The sequence below is a fragment of the Sminthopsis crassicaudata genome, chromosome 2 (assembly GCF_048593235.1).
Source record: "Sminthopsis crassicaudata isolate SCR6 chromosome 2, ASM4859323v1, whole genome shotgun sequence".
Taxonomy (NCBI): Eukaryota; Metazoa; Chordata; class Mammalia; order Dasyuromorphia; family Dasyuridae; genus Sminthopsis; species Sminthopsis crassicaudata.
The window spans coordinates 134288977-134303985 of record NC_133618.1 but is presented as its reverse complement, the minus strand read 5'-3'; the positions used below and the strand labels follow the sequence as shown (position 1 = coordinate 134303985).

The 15009-nt window shown below is 33.9% G+C and overlaps 1 protein-coding gene across 1 annotated transcript; it reads right to left on the bottom strand.

Annotated features, from left to right (window-relative positions):
- Nucleotides 1–103: 103 nt before the first annotated feature.
- Nucleotides 104–14734, bottom strand: LOC141554912 (indoleamine 2,3-dioxygenase 1-like). The gene is made up of 10 exons (XM_074287316.1): nt 14527–14734; nt 10615–10710; nt 10399–10512; nt 9113–9231; nt 6994–7008; nt 6305–6404; nt 3929–4046; nt 2623–2674; nt 1749–1897; nt 104–858 (listed from the first exon to the last, which is right to left on the bottom strand). Exons 1-10 carry the CDS (start codon nt 14608–14610, stop codon nt 506–508), a joined length of 1200 nt encoding a protein of 399 aa, XP_074143417.1. The 5' UTR covers nt 14611–14734; the 3' UTR covers nt 104–505.
- Between the last annotated feature and the right edge of the window lie 275 nt (nt 14735–15009).

Below are 15009 nucleotides of genomic sequence, written 5' to 3'. Positions count from 1 at the left end.
GACTTGATGGGGAGGGCAGTTCCCTAGGCCCTCATATAACTATTTAAAGGAACAGATAATGTAAAACAAGCCTCGACTGAGAAAGTAAACTCCAAAGGACACATTTTACTATTAAAATAGTTTTTATTTATTCATTTTATATGGTTACATTACAAACAAAGCATTTTTTCCTTGTCTAATAAAAACCCTTGTGCTTCCTTGTAATTCACAGAACTAGACTTTCCCACGTAATCTCAATGTGTAATGTAAGCTCCCTGAGTGCAAGAAAAATTTCTTTTTCAAAAATTTTTTTGCATTCCCTAAACTTATATTAAAGTGCTTAATCACTGATCAATTGGTGGATGGATTGAGAGAAGATTATTACTCTTTACTGCATAATTAACAAGTAGAATGTAATATTATTTATTAATAGCAGAGATTGACTTTCTTTGCACATTATGCTTAAAAGCCTCACACATAATACGAGTCTAAGTGCATATTGATTAAGTAATAATAATGTGTTCCATTAGCTTTCTTTCAAAAGGGCTTCCTTGGTTGTATTCCTTACATTCTTAAGGAAAATCATAAGGTTTGTGCCACCTGTTCCTTTCACCTCATCATCTGATGATGGCACTCCATTTGTATTGTCCTGGTTATTTGATGGAGTTATGATATACTTGGCCACTACTTGAAGGTGATAGTTCCTGAGAAGAACTAGAGCATCTATACATTCATTATAGACCTTCTTCAGCTGAGTATCACCACTGGAGATGACAAAATTTCTAACAGATGGGCTAGAAGCAACTGTCTCAAGAAAGTCCTTATGAGGTGATGGCATGTAGTTCCTCATTTCCTCAAGGTATTTAGCACTCTTTTCATCTGAAAGAAGAGGAAGAAGTGGGGCATTAAGGAGACACTAAAGAAAAGGATGGGGATTAGGGATGGAAAATGAAAGAGAAATTACTGATATTTATCAGTAGAATAAGAAATAAGTCCATGCCAATGTAGTGATAGTTAGTTACCATATTATATTATAATTGTACATAATTATAATAAGGTAGGTATTAATATACACTGAAATATTTTCCTCATAATAATATTGTATATTATATAGGGAAATGCTTACTATAGCAGTTTATAGAAGAGAAAACTTTGGCTAAGAGAAAGGAACCACTGGATTTGGAATCAGAAGCCCTGTCTCTGTCATCAACTGACAATACATTAGGCACAGAAATTCACCTCTTTGAATCTTATTTACTTCATCTATAAAATGGCTATCCTAACCCCCATACTGCCTACCCTCACAGGATTGTCAAATGAAATATTCTTTAAATATTAGCCTTAAAACACAATTAGAAATTGACTTATTGATATATTTTATTATTGTTATTATTAACTAGAATTATTAGTTTAGTTATTAGAGTGAATGGTTCTGTGTATATTAAGCCTTAGAAAAACATGCTGATGAAGAAAGATAAGAATCCCCCATCCTGTTCTGAAGTTGGATCTTCTCCTTAGGCCACTATAACCAAATGCCTCCCTTTAGGAGCCTCTAGATCTTGATTTCCCCCAACTTCTTACTTGTATTCCTGCTTTATGAAGACTTTTCTTAAGTTGATTTTCAAGTCAGTAAGTTCCATTTCTCTGACGCACTTTACTTATAACAGCCCAGGGGAATAGGCAATGCTTCAAATGTCCTTGTCTGTTTTTACTGTACTATATTTATAGCTTTTTTTGAATCTCAAATCCCAGTCAAAACTCCAACTTACCATTTGCAGTAATATGTTGGATCCCCAGCAGGGCATCAAAACACTGCATGATGCTGCTTTGGGCAGCACTTCCCCCAGCGAACTCCATGGGTGTCTCTGACACCCCTTCATATATCAGGCCCTTTGGCAATAATGAGCTATTCTTCCAGCTAAACCAAAACAGAGAAAAAGGTATATTTATGTTTTACAGAGAAAGTCTTTTTGCCTCTATCAATTTTCTAAAATCATTTTATAGGTATGAAGATAAAAGGTAGGGAAGACAAATAATTCTATTAACTTTTACTTTGATTTTTGATCATGAACCCTCCCTGCCCCCAATCAAATGAATTCCTTAGGGAAAAGGTGATTTTGGTAATACAGATCTAAGGAGATTTAGTTGCTACCATTAGAGTAAGTCATGTCATCTTAAGTATTTACATATATTATTTAATTTCATTCTTGTGACTATGTTATGAGATTGCTGATAAAATCATCAATATACATATTTTACATATGAGGAAACTGAAGCTAGCTGGAGAAGTAATTTGTCCAATGTCTCATCAGGCAATGATTATTAGAGTCAAACCTCATACTTAGTGCTCTTTCCACTGTACCACATTATACTCTTTCTAGTAATGAATCTTTCTGCTAAACCAGAATTAATCACTCTCTTCTTTCTAAATGACAGCACCCAGAACCAACTGACAAAAGTAGGATCTAGAGCAATAACTTGCAAATAGCTCCATGTTATCTCTAATATATTGTGCAAGAAGGTGAGGTTGTTAAGAGGTCTTGTGAGTGTGTTATCAATGTACTATTGAAAGTAGATACTTGGCTTTCTGTGGGTAGAGGTTACTTTGTTTAGAGGAACCAGTAAAAGTAGGGAATCGCATACCCAGACAAGTAGATACGAAGAATATTGAAAAAGTCTTTGGGATTCACATGTTCTGTTGAAAGATTGAGACAGAAAGAAAGATCATGAGTTAACTATCTTACTAACTTGTAAAAAGACAAAGCAATTCATGTTCTTTCAACACTGTATTTTGTGACATCTTCAGAAGGAGTATGAGAAGGAGAGAAAGAAAAGAGAGAGAAAGAGAGAGAGAAAGAGAGAGAGAGAGACAGAGAGAGAGACAGAGAGAGAGAGAGAGAGAGACAGAGAGAGAGACAGAGAGAGAGAGAGAGAGAGAGAGAGAGAGAGAGAGAGAGAGAGAGAGAGAGAGAGAGAGAGACAGAGAGAGAGAATAAAGAAGGAAGGAAGGAAGAAAATAAATTTTGTATCCTTTCCCTAACTTCTTTATTTCTGTTGAAAGCATCACCAATAACTCAGGCTTCAATCCCAGTCTTTTCTCCCTTAGACTTGGAATCCAAACTGGTAGCATATTTTTGAAATCTCTCTCTAATCCCCCTTATTCTCAAACTCTTTTACCATACACATTTTTGTGAACACACATTTTTCTTTTTTTATTTCCAAAATTCAAATTCAATTCTTTATCATTTCTTCCATAGACTAGTAGGAATAGTCTAAAATCAGTCTTCCTACTTCCAGTCTCTCTCTGTTCCTAATCATCCTTTAGGCCATGGCCTATGCAATCTTTTCATTGCATTATTCTTCTATGCAGAACTATCCATGACCCTTCATTGATTACTAGACAAAATAAGAACTTATTGATACAGATTTAATTCCTGTAGGAAGAATCTACCCAATATGTTCCCAATCTACATATCTTGAGTACAATCTTGTACATCTTCTGTTCATTTACTTATGTGTTTTTATTTATCATTATATTTATACCAGGAACTTAGCATGTGGCCTTGGACACAATGGATGTTTATCATTTTTTTGAAAATTGAATTTAAGTGATCTATAATTTCCACATGGTGATTAAAGATGTTTTTGATATTTTTTTTTTAACATGGGGTTAGCAAATACATCTATTTCTTAGGATTGACATCATTGACTATGAGACCCTCCAAGAGACTCTGAAGATAATCTGGGATGACTATGTCTTTTGGCAGATGAAGAAACTGAATTGCTCAAAATCTGATCAGTTGATGCTAGAGCAGCTCCTAAGGTTTAAGTATCTTGAACATTTGTCTAACTCAGCTAATGAAATCTTCAACCATCTATTGATAATAATTCTTATCATTAGAAATTTTGAATTTAAAGTCTATACAACTTCACCAAATATAATACATACCATGAACAAGGTGGAACACTCTATATGCCTCATGAACAGAGGAGGCCACAGAATGGAGACTTTCTTTTAGGGACTCCAAGTTATTTTTGCTGATTGCTTCAAATATATCTGGAATTATCTTAAAGGAAAACAAAGCAAATACAATCAGAGTCTCCTATAACTGCTAAAACTCATGACCCTCAATTATGAAATCATATATTATATTCTAATTTTTCTTCCTAGAAAAAGTATAAAATGGGTCAAATAACTTGATAGCCCTCTCCTTTGTTCATGCAATCCTCCCATATGTAAATTCATATATTATTAGTCCATGTTTTTATGCATTTACAATTTAGATCGTTGTAGTCTTCATAACTAGCCTTTTCATTTCTTTTTTTTATTGTCCCCCCTATTTATTGTCTTCATTAATGTTCAGGATTTCAAGCAGCAATCTGCCCAATGGAAAGAGAACATTAGGGACCTGGATTACAAGCACAAATGAAGTCCCAAGAGGCAACCTAAGAATAGTGAAAAAAATGTTCTATATCACAACTGATTAAAGAAATTTAAATTAAAACAAGTCTAAAGTATCACTTTAAAACTGTCAGATTAGCTAACATGACAAAAAAGGAAAATGGTCTAGAAAAATAGAGTCACTAATATACAAATGACAGAAATGTGAATTGATCTAATATTCTGGAGAATTATTTATCTAAGAGACTATGAAACTGTATATACTCTAACTCAGCAATGCCACTACATAGCCTGTATTCCAAAGAGATCAAAGAAAATTGAAAAGGAATTATGTATACCAAAATATTAATATCAACTTTTTCTGTGGTAGAAAAGAATCAGAAATGGAGGGGATACCCATCAAATGGAGAATGGCTGAACAGATTGTGCTATACAATTATAAAAGAATATGATTGTACAATAAAAAATAATGAACAGCATGATTTCAGATGTGTGAAGAATTATAAAAAGTGATGCAAAATGAAGTGAATAGAACCAAGACATTATATACATTAACAACCATATTGAGAGGATAATTAGCTGTGAAAGTCTTACCTCCTCTGATCAAGACAATAACTGAAGACAGTTCCAAAGAACCCACATGAAAAATGCTATCAGAATTCAGAGAAAGAACTAATAAATTCTAAATGCAAATTGAACCATTTTTAAATTTTATTTTTCTTGCTTTTTAAAGTGATATAGCTAATATGGGAACATATTTTGAGAGACTTCACATGTGTAATTGATATCATATTTTTGCTAAAAGGGGAGGACAAAAAAGGTGGGGGGAGTTAGAATTCAAAATTTTTAAAAGTAAATTTGTTAAAAATAAATAAATAAGATTTTTAAGGAGGAAGAACATAAAATCACATGCACTATAACCACAGAATGTATAAAACAGCTGGAAATCTAGTTACAATGATACACACAGGAATAGTATATATATTATAATACATATGTATGTGTGTATATATGTATATAATAGAGCAGAATTACAAAATGCAAAAATAAAAATAATATGATATTTTGAAAAAATAATACACAAACTTTTCATTATATCATGGCTCTGGTCTTCATGTGTTATAGCTTATTCACTAAAGCACATCAAAAACAGTCCTTCAAATACTGTTAAAAAATACAGACTCCACAATTTTTAGATCAATCAAGGATACAATAAACTAAAGCTATCTTGAGTTAATAAGACTAAAGGAACTACACCAATAAATTTCAAATTTCATGAGAATAATGGGTGGTTAAACATTACACTGGTATCCTCAATATGTTAAAACTCAAAGAAAAAGGACTTACACATTGGGAAGACTCTTTATATAGAATTTCTAGGAGGACAAAACTACCAATCATAAAGGAAGAAAAGGCATCAGAGGGTTGTAACACATATTGGTAAGAGTATCACTCACTCACAACTGTAATATCCACATTAATGAGACCATCAGCCCCTGGAAGCTGTAACTTCGAGGTTATGTTTAAAGATATTGGATGTTAAGAAAAGTGTGATTTCACCAATGTGAATCCTCCCTAATAATGATGGAGATCTCAGCCTCTCCGGCCCTCATGAGTTGCTCCTGAACAATCAACCTGGTCCAACAACCTCTGGTGCTCTTATTTGATTTGAGTCCAAGGAACAGATCGAAATGACAGACTACAAGGTAGTAATGAGCCTTTACTTGAAACTTCTCCATCTTGTATGACCTGTCAGTGTTTGCCCTCCACTGGCATAGCCTGTGACAGCCCAAGTTCATCTCCATGCCATAATGTTTCACTGGAATAGGACTTTAGAGAATTTGGTTACAGGTATTCAATTTGTCATCTGACTCTCTTGACTTTGTGAGATGAGACAACTTCTTCTCATAAAGAAAAACATACCCCGATTGCAGAAGCAGCTGCTTTTTCAACCAGTAAAGAAACTAGGAAGAATCCTTTGCTGCAATCCCCACCAGGAAATGCAAATAGAGTGTCCATATTGCTAAGAACAAGAAGAAATCCCAAAGTTAATATTATGAGGTGAAATATCATAGAATAAGAACTAGAATGAACATTGGAGGTCATCTATTTCAACCCTATCATTTTATAAATAATGATATTGGGCAAGTACTTGTCTATGGTCGTGAAGTTCATAAAGTGTTAAAGGCAAGATCCAAATTCATGCTTTTATATACCCAAGTTCAGTATTCTGTTTACTTTAGATGCCTTAAGCAAGTGATACTATTTAAATCTAGAAGTGAATATTTAAAGATCAATTCTGTAACTAATCTTGTAATATAATTGTAGTAATATCTACCTAGAAATGTAAACATTATTAAGATAGGAACTTTTTGTAGAGACTTAACTACACATACACACACACACACACACAATGCAACTTGGCTCATTTAATCAAAGAAAAATCTAATTAGCATCCTATTATGTTCTCAGCCTAAACAAGTGAAAAGAGTTGTTGACTTGTTCCTACCATATTTAGTAATTTATAAGAAAAAAGTTACTATGCCTGTGTGCCTGTGTGATTACACCTAAATGTACTCCCATTTAAAATAATTCCTTGAAAAAATACTTACTCGTAAGTCATAGACCTTTTGGAAGCATCCAAGGGATTAAAGAAAACAAAAAGAGAGAAAAAAGTGTTACAGCCAAATTCTTTAGAGTTTCAGTTAACATTATTCCTAAGAACACACTGTATTTTCACGTTTTTATGTTCTGCATTCAGGCTTGTGCCAATGTACAGGCAGCACCCCTTTCTTCTTGTTCTTTCTCTAATTTTCTTTTGTTGGTTCTACCTTGGCACCTTTCCCCAATCAGGAATATCTCAGGACAAAAAAAAAAGATTACTGATTCTCTCACTTTGGATTTCCATTTATCACTGTTGCTTATATTGTATGTTGTGAAAATTAAAATTGGATGATGCATACCATTCCTACTGCATGGAATGAATTCCCCACCACAACATATCAGAAGCCTACTGACTTTCTACAATTACCTTCCATTCCTAACCCACACATTCTGTTGCCTATATAGATTTAAGTCTCCACTTCCTTCTCCTTGTTCTCTTTAAACTTCTTCTCACATAAAATTCTAGATATCACCTCTCCCAGAAAGCCTTTCTTGATTCTCAAGTAATGAACCTCTCTTCAAATTCAATGTACATATTCAGATCTTATTTGGTTCCTGGGATATGTAACACCTTGGACTTAGCAATATACTGGAAATAAATACTATAAAGATCTTTCCCCCTCAAGGAGCTTACAACCAAACAGAGGAGATAAAATATGCAAAATGAAGCATGAAGCATCATAAAATATGATTCGTAGTAGAACATGGGACAGACAATAGAGATGTCTCCTAGGCACTTAACTATTCCCAAATGTGTATTACAATTTCTTAATGTCCACAACTCTTTTCCTCACCTAGACTATAATTTACTTTAATACTGGAAGTGGTATCTTTTAATTATTGTGTTCCCATACCTAAATATAAGTTGTTGTACATAGAGATTATTCTTGCACCCCAAAGCAACCAGGGTCAGGGATTAAGCAGAAGCTTCTAAGAGAAGGGGATAGAGATTGTATAGTAGATAGTTCTATGTTAAGGATATCCAAAAACTTAATGGTCCTAAGTAGGAAACATGCTAGATGTACTTCTTAACTCAGAGTGTGACTTCACAGAAGTGTAGTTTCAATAATGAAAATAACAACAATCATTTTGTCTTTTGCTATATTCAGAACTAATCCAAAATATGGTATTCAATTATAAAACTTTTTTAGAAGGATGCTGACAAGGGAAAGCAGCCAGAATAAAATAAGGGCTAAAAAACATAACATAGGATTGGTTGTAGCTAATGGAGATGCTTAAGCAGAAGAGGAGAAAAATAAGGTGGAGAGGGATAGATGATAACTGTATTCTGATCTCTGAAGAATTTTCATATGAAAAAGAAGTCTAATTTCATTCTATTTTCCTTCCATTTTTTCTTTCTTTTTTTCTATCCTTCATTCTTCCCTTCTTTCCTTCCTTCTTGGCTTAGGTAGGAATAGGGTAGAAGTAGGAATATAAAGTAGCAGTTAATGGAAGGTAGATTTCAGCTCCAAATAAGGAAAAACTTAAAATAGAGAGCTGTCCAGCACTGGAATAGACTGCCAGTGGAGGTAATTAAACCCCTATTATGGAAGTCTCTAAGCAGGAGCTTTGCAACCTCTTCTGCAGGATATTGTATAGGTATATCCTGGTTAGTGTGAACAAGAAATCCTATGAAATGATTGCTTTCTTCAAATTCACATTGAATATTCCTTTTCAGCTGGAACCATTTACCATTTATTACATAATGGTAATTTTGAAAAGAGGAAATTCACATTATGGAGAGCTAATTGTAGTGGGAATTCTTTCACCAGGAATTAGTTGTACTAGATTATTTCAGAGGTCCTTTCCAAGTCTGAACTTCTGTGTCCATGATCCTGTTTCAGTCACTTCTTAGAAACTCAGATTCCACGCCTATAAAAATAAAGGCTTTTGGATATATGTAAAATGTATTTCAAAATCCTAACAATCCATGAGCCTGTCTATTAGTGATCATGTCTACTAAACTTTCAGATCAGTTGCATTAGGGGAGAACAGAAGATATTGATTCCAAAGACTTTGCCCAATTCCATTGTGTTCCTAGGCTCAGTTAAGGCAACCGCTACATACCCTAAGGGATCCTTTTTCTTCCAGTTTGCCAAAACACAGTCTGCATAAACCATTATTGGAGGTAAGCCAAGTTTCTCTGAGACATCACAGAAAGGGACAGCAATATTCCTGGGCAGCACCTAATTAAATGATGATTCATTTGTAAATATTTCTTAAATATTGTAAATATTACTTAAATTTCATAGTTACCAGAAGGTGATTGTTTCTAGCTTACAAAAATAAAAGCAACAGGTTGTGTTAATTAGCACCTCATAATTATAAAAGCACCATGTGTTATGTCCATATATGTGAATCTAAACACATATAAACACACATGTGTATACATGTACATTATGTCATTTGATGAGGGAGATTTAGATAAATAGCTTGGCAGCTAATATGTAGGTATTATCACACCCACTTTTGAGAGAGAAAGAAATTGTTAAGTCAGGTGAAATGACTTACAGCACTAATATCACATGTTCACTAATTGGTAAATCTAAGACACCAATCTATCTTCTAATTCCAATTTTGATGTTCTTTCCAAAATGCAAAATAGTTGTTTGAAATACTCAACAACTATTGTAACATTCTGTGTGTCAATGTGCTTGCTATAATGGCTGTAATGTAAGATCATAGGCTTAGAACCAAAAGTCTGAGTTCAAGTCCCCATGCTTCTACTTATAAGCTATGTGATCATCTGTAAGTTTTAATACCTCTGAGGCTCAGTTTATTCATCCATAAAATGTGATCATATTTACAATTTCTACTCCCTAGGGTCAGTGTAAGTACCAAATAAGATAATGTTTACAAAGGGCCTCTCAAATCTTAAAAAGCTTCATAAACGTCTATCATATCACTGCTGTTATGTAATCTTCCCTCCTCGATTTATCATCTTCCCTGACTCATTTGACTAATACATCCCCACTCCAACTAAAGAAAATAGAATTTCAATCAATCATAAACCAAGATGAGCTATAAAAAATGAAAACAGTTCCCATTTACAAGCAGTTTGTATTCGTTATCTCACCTCATTCTCAGAGCAACGTTTTAAGGTAGGTATGCTTTTTTAAAGTCTTCATTTTACAGATAAAGACTAAGACTTAAAGTCCTCTTATGATTCCAGATCCATCACTCTTTCCACTGCACTCTGCTCTAAACTTAAGCATGATGTGAGAATCCTGATAATTTCCACCATCCCAGCAAAATTGAAGTTGTGATAAATCCAAAAAATGGAGGTTTTAACATGGACAAAGGTTGGGTATGTAAAAGCTGAAATGAAAGACTCCAAAGCAAGATCTCCAAACCTCTTTGACATTATTATCTTGCCACACGTAGCCCATGGTGATGACTGACAGTGCCAGATGTGCGAGGCGCTGTTCCTTGTATCCTTGGAGTTGATCAATACTAAGTTCTGGCAGCTTCCAGGAAAAAGAAGAAATTTAGGCATACAGTCAAAAATGGCTTTTGTAAGATTGCAAAAAAAACATGATAAAAAGATGAGTGGAGAATAAACTTCAAACCTGCTCAGCTTCTTTCCGAAATTGACCTTTCTCCACCAGAGAGGGCAGATTTTTTGCAAGCTTTACCCAGACCTGGTAACGATCAGGCAGTTCTTCCTTGATAGAAAGAATAAAATGCAATTTACTCATCTTGTTCCCTTATCAATAGGATTGCATCATTCTAACAGTCTCCCAGTCAATCTATCTTCATCTAGTCTCTTGCCTTTTTCAAATCCATACCTTCTACCACCACTAGATTCCTCTTTATTCCTCCACTCTAGACATGTCCATCTCCTATCTTCAGCATGTACCCTATTCACTCGCTTATATATCTTAGTTCTTACTCTGTCTTTCACTTGAAACATTTTTCTACCTTTCTCATGACCTCTGCTTGTCCAGATATGATTCATCCTTTGGCTCAATTACAAACTCCTCAACAGAACTCCAAGTTACTATTCATTCATCCCCTTTGGTATTATTTTAAGTTTATATTTTTCTGTTAAGAAAAAATTCATTTTCCTTCCCTTTCAGCCCCAGCTATTAAAAAAGGTCAAGTATGCATTGTGAAGCAAAATAGATTTTTGCATTAGTCATGTCCAAAAAAATGTGTTAACCTTCACTATGATTCTAGAACCTCTGTTTCTGCAAGTGGGTAGTATAATCTTTTGGATTTCTTACAGAATTCATGTTATATTTCTTAGAGATGTGGAAGACTCAAATGATTTCTGCTTGTGACAGCCATAGGAAATAGGGAAGTTAGGAGAGTGAAACAAGTTTTTGATAGTTAATGACCTCTTAAAATATTAAATGTTCTAAAACCTTTTCTGAATTGGACATACTAAGAATTCCTTGTACCCTTGTATCTTGTGCCTGATTCTACTTTAAAATCTCAACCTGATAAATTGTACTTTTTTCAATAGGATTGCCCTGGAAATCTTCTAAACAGCTACAGACCCATAATAATAACTTTTATTTCTGGAAGTATTTTTGAACCTTATGTTTTTCATACAGTAATCAATGGGCAGAAGATGGTAAGTCTTATTATGTCTATTAATCAAATGATAAAATTGAGGTTCAGAGGAGTAACATAGTTTACCTAGGATGGTACAAGAATCATGGCAAAGTAAATTCAAAGTCTTATCTTCTGCTTCCAAGACCAAAGTTCTCACCCTTTTTTATCCCATGTCAGTATTGCTCTCCTCACTATATGTGGTGCTCTCAAAATGTGGTACCCTAAGAATTTTGTGAGGTAATTTCTTCTCCTTTATTTTATAGTAGATGATTCTGAATTGTTTCTGGTTAAGCTGTGTCATCATCTGGTAGGTAATTTCCATATCCACATAGGCAGGGAATTTCCTTCTCTGCTTACAATATGAGCATTGTCAAAATCAGAATGTCAGCATGAGTATACAGAACATATCTAATTGGTGGTGACCAAAGTGATGCAATTTTAGGAGGATGTGAAGGATGGGGTTGAGGGAAGTCCAGATTCTTTCCATCTTCCTAATTCTTCCTGTTATTTGTATTTAAGTATTTAAGAGAAAATAAAATCTCTTTTTTATAAGGAAGGAAACTGAGCTTCAGAAAGGCCACAGAACTGGACATACTGTTTAAAATTGAAATGTCACTAGATATTTAAAAGAGGTAATACATGGACCTAATATGGGGAAAGGAGGACTTTATTGGGAGGAGGGATATTTCTATCCTAACACCATCACATATAATCAATGGTCTTGGACAAGTTACTTTTAATCTTGTTGAGACTGAGTTTCCTTCTTTGTAAAATGGAGTGGGATTAAATGGTATCTAAGGTGTTTTTCAGCCCTACAGCTCATATAAAATGCTTATATCTACCATTACAAAACATCTATTCACACATACAATTATACCGTTTCACAATAGGTAATTGATATTCTATCTTTTCTAAAGAACACATTCTCTCTCCTTATTCTAAAACCAGGGGAGAAGAAGAAGGGAGTGGAGGAAGGCATTTAAGAAAAGGGAAAGTGGGGTAGCTAGGTGACCCAATGGATAAAGCACCAGCCCTGAAGTCAGGAGAACCTGAGTTCAAATCTGGTCTCAGACACTTAACATTTCCTAGCTGTGTGACCCTGGACAAGCCACTTAACCCCATTTGTTTCACAGGGAAAAAAGGGAAAAGGAGGAAAAAGAAAAAAATTGAAATAAACCTAAATTAATCTGACCTCTAACATCAATCCTGTAAGTACACTTCCCCAAAACAAGTGAGCTATCAAGTTGTAATTCAATGTTTTATGTAAAGCATCATATGACATAAATATTGAATCTCAATAGTCCCAATGTAGTATTAGGATATTGATTTAAGATGATTTCTTAAGAAGTCTTAACCACAGGACAACTTTAAATAAATCACAGTACACCTTCCTCTACATGTAATAACATAATAACATACTGGTTATAACATACTATAGGGTTTTAGAGTTTACAAAAACATTTTCTAAAAAAAATTCCAAAAAATAACCCTGTAGCTCTATTTCTGTGAATCTCTAAGAATTCCTTGTACCCTTGTATCTTGTGCCTGATTCTACTTTAAAATCTCAACCTGATAAATTGTACTTTTTTCAATAGGATTGCCCTGGAAATCTTCTAAATTTGGCTTGTCAATCTAGTTATTAAGAGAAGGATATTCACCTAATAGTCATGAATTTGGAAAATCTTAGTTAACTAAGCCTGACTATTCCAATTCTATGACACATTTTTATAATTCATTCTGAAGCTTAACAAATATTTAATGATATTAATCCAATCCATGACCTGTCTGATTTTTATTCTCAAAAATGCAAATTGAACCTGTTTAAAAAGATAGTACATGCCCTTTTCAGTATTTATCACCACTGAATTTATCTTCTTTTGATTTGCAGGCCATTTTTCAACATATGGTTTGGTTTATTTCAACTGAGTTTTTTTACTCCTTCTTTTACAAAATTCAAAGTCCTCACAACATAGTCTTAAGACATAGATATTATAGTGTTGATATCACCAACATTTTTATGACTATCTTTTCTTAATGAGAATTCACACATGTTTTTATTAATTTCTAACAGTAAGGTAACATATTACACTGAATGCACATTATTCTAGAATTTGCATCTCCACTCTAATATTCACTGTCTATGTGACTCTGGGAAAATCACTTAGCCATTTTGAATCTATGTTTACTTATTTGTAAAACAGAGATAAAGATGCTTCAATGATATAATTATTTTAGAAGCATTAAAGAGCTCTATACTTATAAGCTATTTTTTAAACAAAACTCTTAACAATATACATTATCTTATTTCATCTTCCCTATCATTATATGAGAGGAAAATGATTGCTCAGAGATACATAATTACTCCTAATGACTGGATCAGAGCTCAAACCCTAATCTTGTGAATTCAAATCAGACTTGCTGAGTCCATTGTAAATCAAGGCTAACTTTTGAAATAACTTGCCTATCCAGGAATAGGTAAAGTAAATGATTTGCTTAATTAGCTCCAAAACCAATATATAAGCTATTGTGATTTACATTTGATTACTTTATCAAGTAGACATCATGTTACTACCTTGGATCCAAAAATCAGGAGAGAGAATCCCATCCTAGCTCCTATCTTCCACTTAGTATCTTTTTTTTTTTTTTTTTAACTTCAGGCTAATCATTTTATCTTTCTAATCATTAGGTTTTAATCCTGTAAGTTCAAATAGTTGGAACACGTTCCACCTACAACTCCTCTGAACATTGTTGATTTTCTCAAAGAAGAACCATTTCTATTCTTCCAATATGTTATGAAAGATTTACAGGGGCATAATCAAAAAGCTATTCTCTATATTTGGCATTACTTATCAACAGAATTAAACCAAATGGAACACCGATTACAAAAATATTTTGCTACATGTTTAAATGTCATGTCTTACCAGTGGGTCTTCCAGAATAAAGCCCAAATCTTTTGAAATGCGAAATTTTTCTGGGTGTTCTAATGGATTCTCCAGGAGAGACATCTCTTCTTAAGCTATGCCTCTAGTCTTGCCTGCAGTGATCCACCTCTTGAGAGAAGTAGAACAGGGTAGGAACAGAGAGCCTATTTATGTAAGGTCTTGACTCTACACACCCTCACAAACAATATTACAATAGGAAACTGTTGTCACCAAATTTATGTCAAAAATACTTATGACATGGACCAAACTAGTTTCACTTTCTGTACTTCTTCATGTGTAACTGGAAAAGGAATCAAAGCATAGAACATCTAAATGCTTCCCAATTCTATTTAGAAAGAGAAAGCACTTACTTCAAAAGATGGAATCTCTGATTCCAGTATTCTAATAATCAGCTCCACTATAAAATTCTTTCAGTCAAGCACATAGATATATTTATCTTGGCTGGTCAAGACACTCTTTGCC

Bases quoted from the DNA above. Each gene is read 5' to 3' on its own strand.
- LOC141554912 (XM_074287316.1), bottom strand. From the start codon at position 14,610: ATGTCTCTCCTGGAGAATCCATTAGAACACCCAGAAAAATTTCGCATT. The intron at 9,232-10,398 runs GTTTGGAGATCT...TCATTTAATTAG, and splicing joins AAGATAATAATGTCAAAGAG to GTGCTGCCCAGGAATATTGC. The intron at 1,898-2,622 runs GTATGCGATTCC...GTTTTGGTTTAG, and splicing joins CTTCGTATCTACTTGTCTGG to CTGGAAGAATAGCTCATTAT.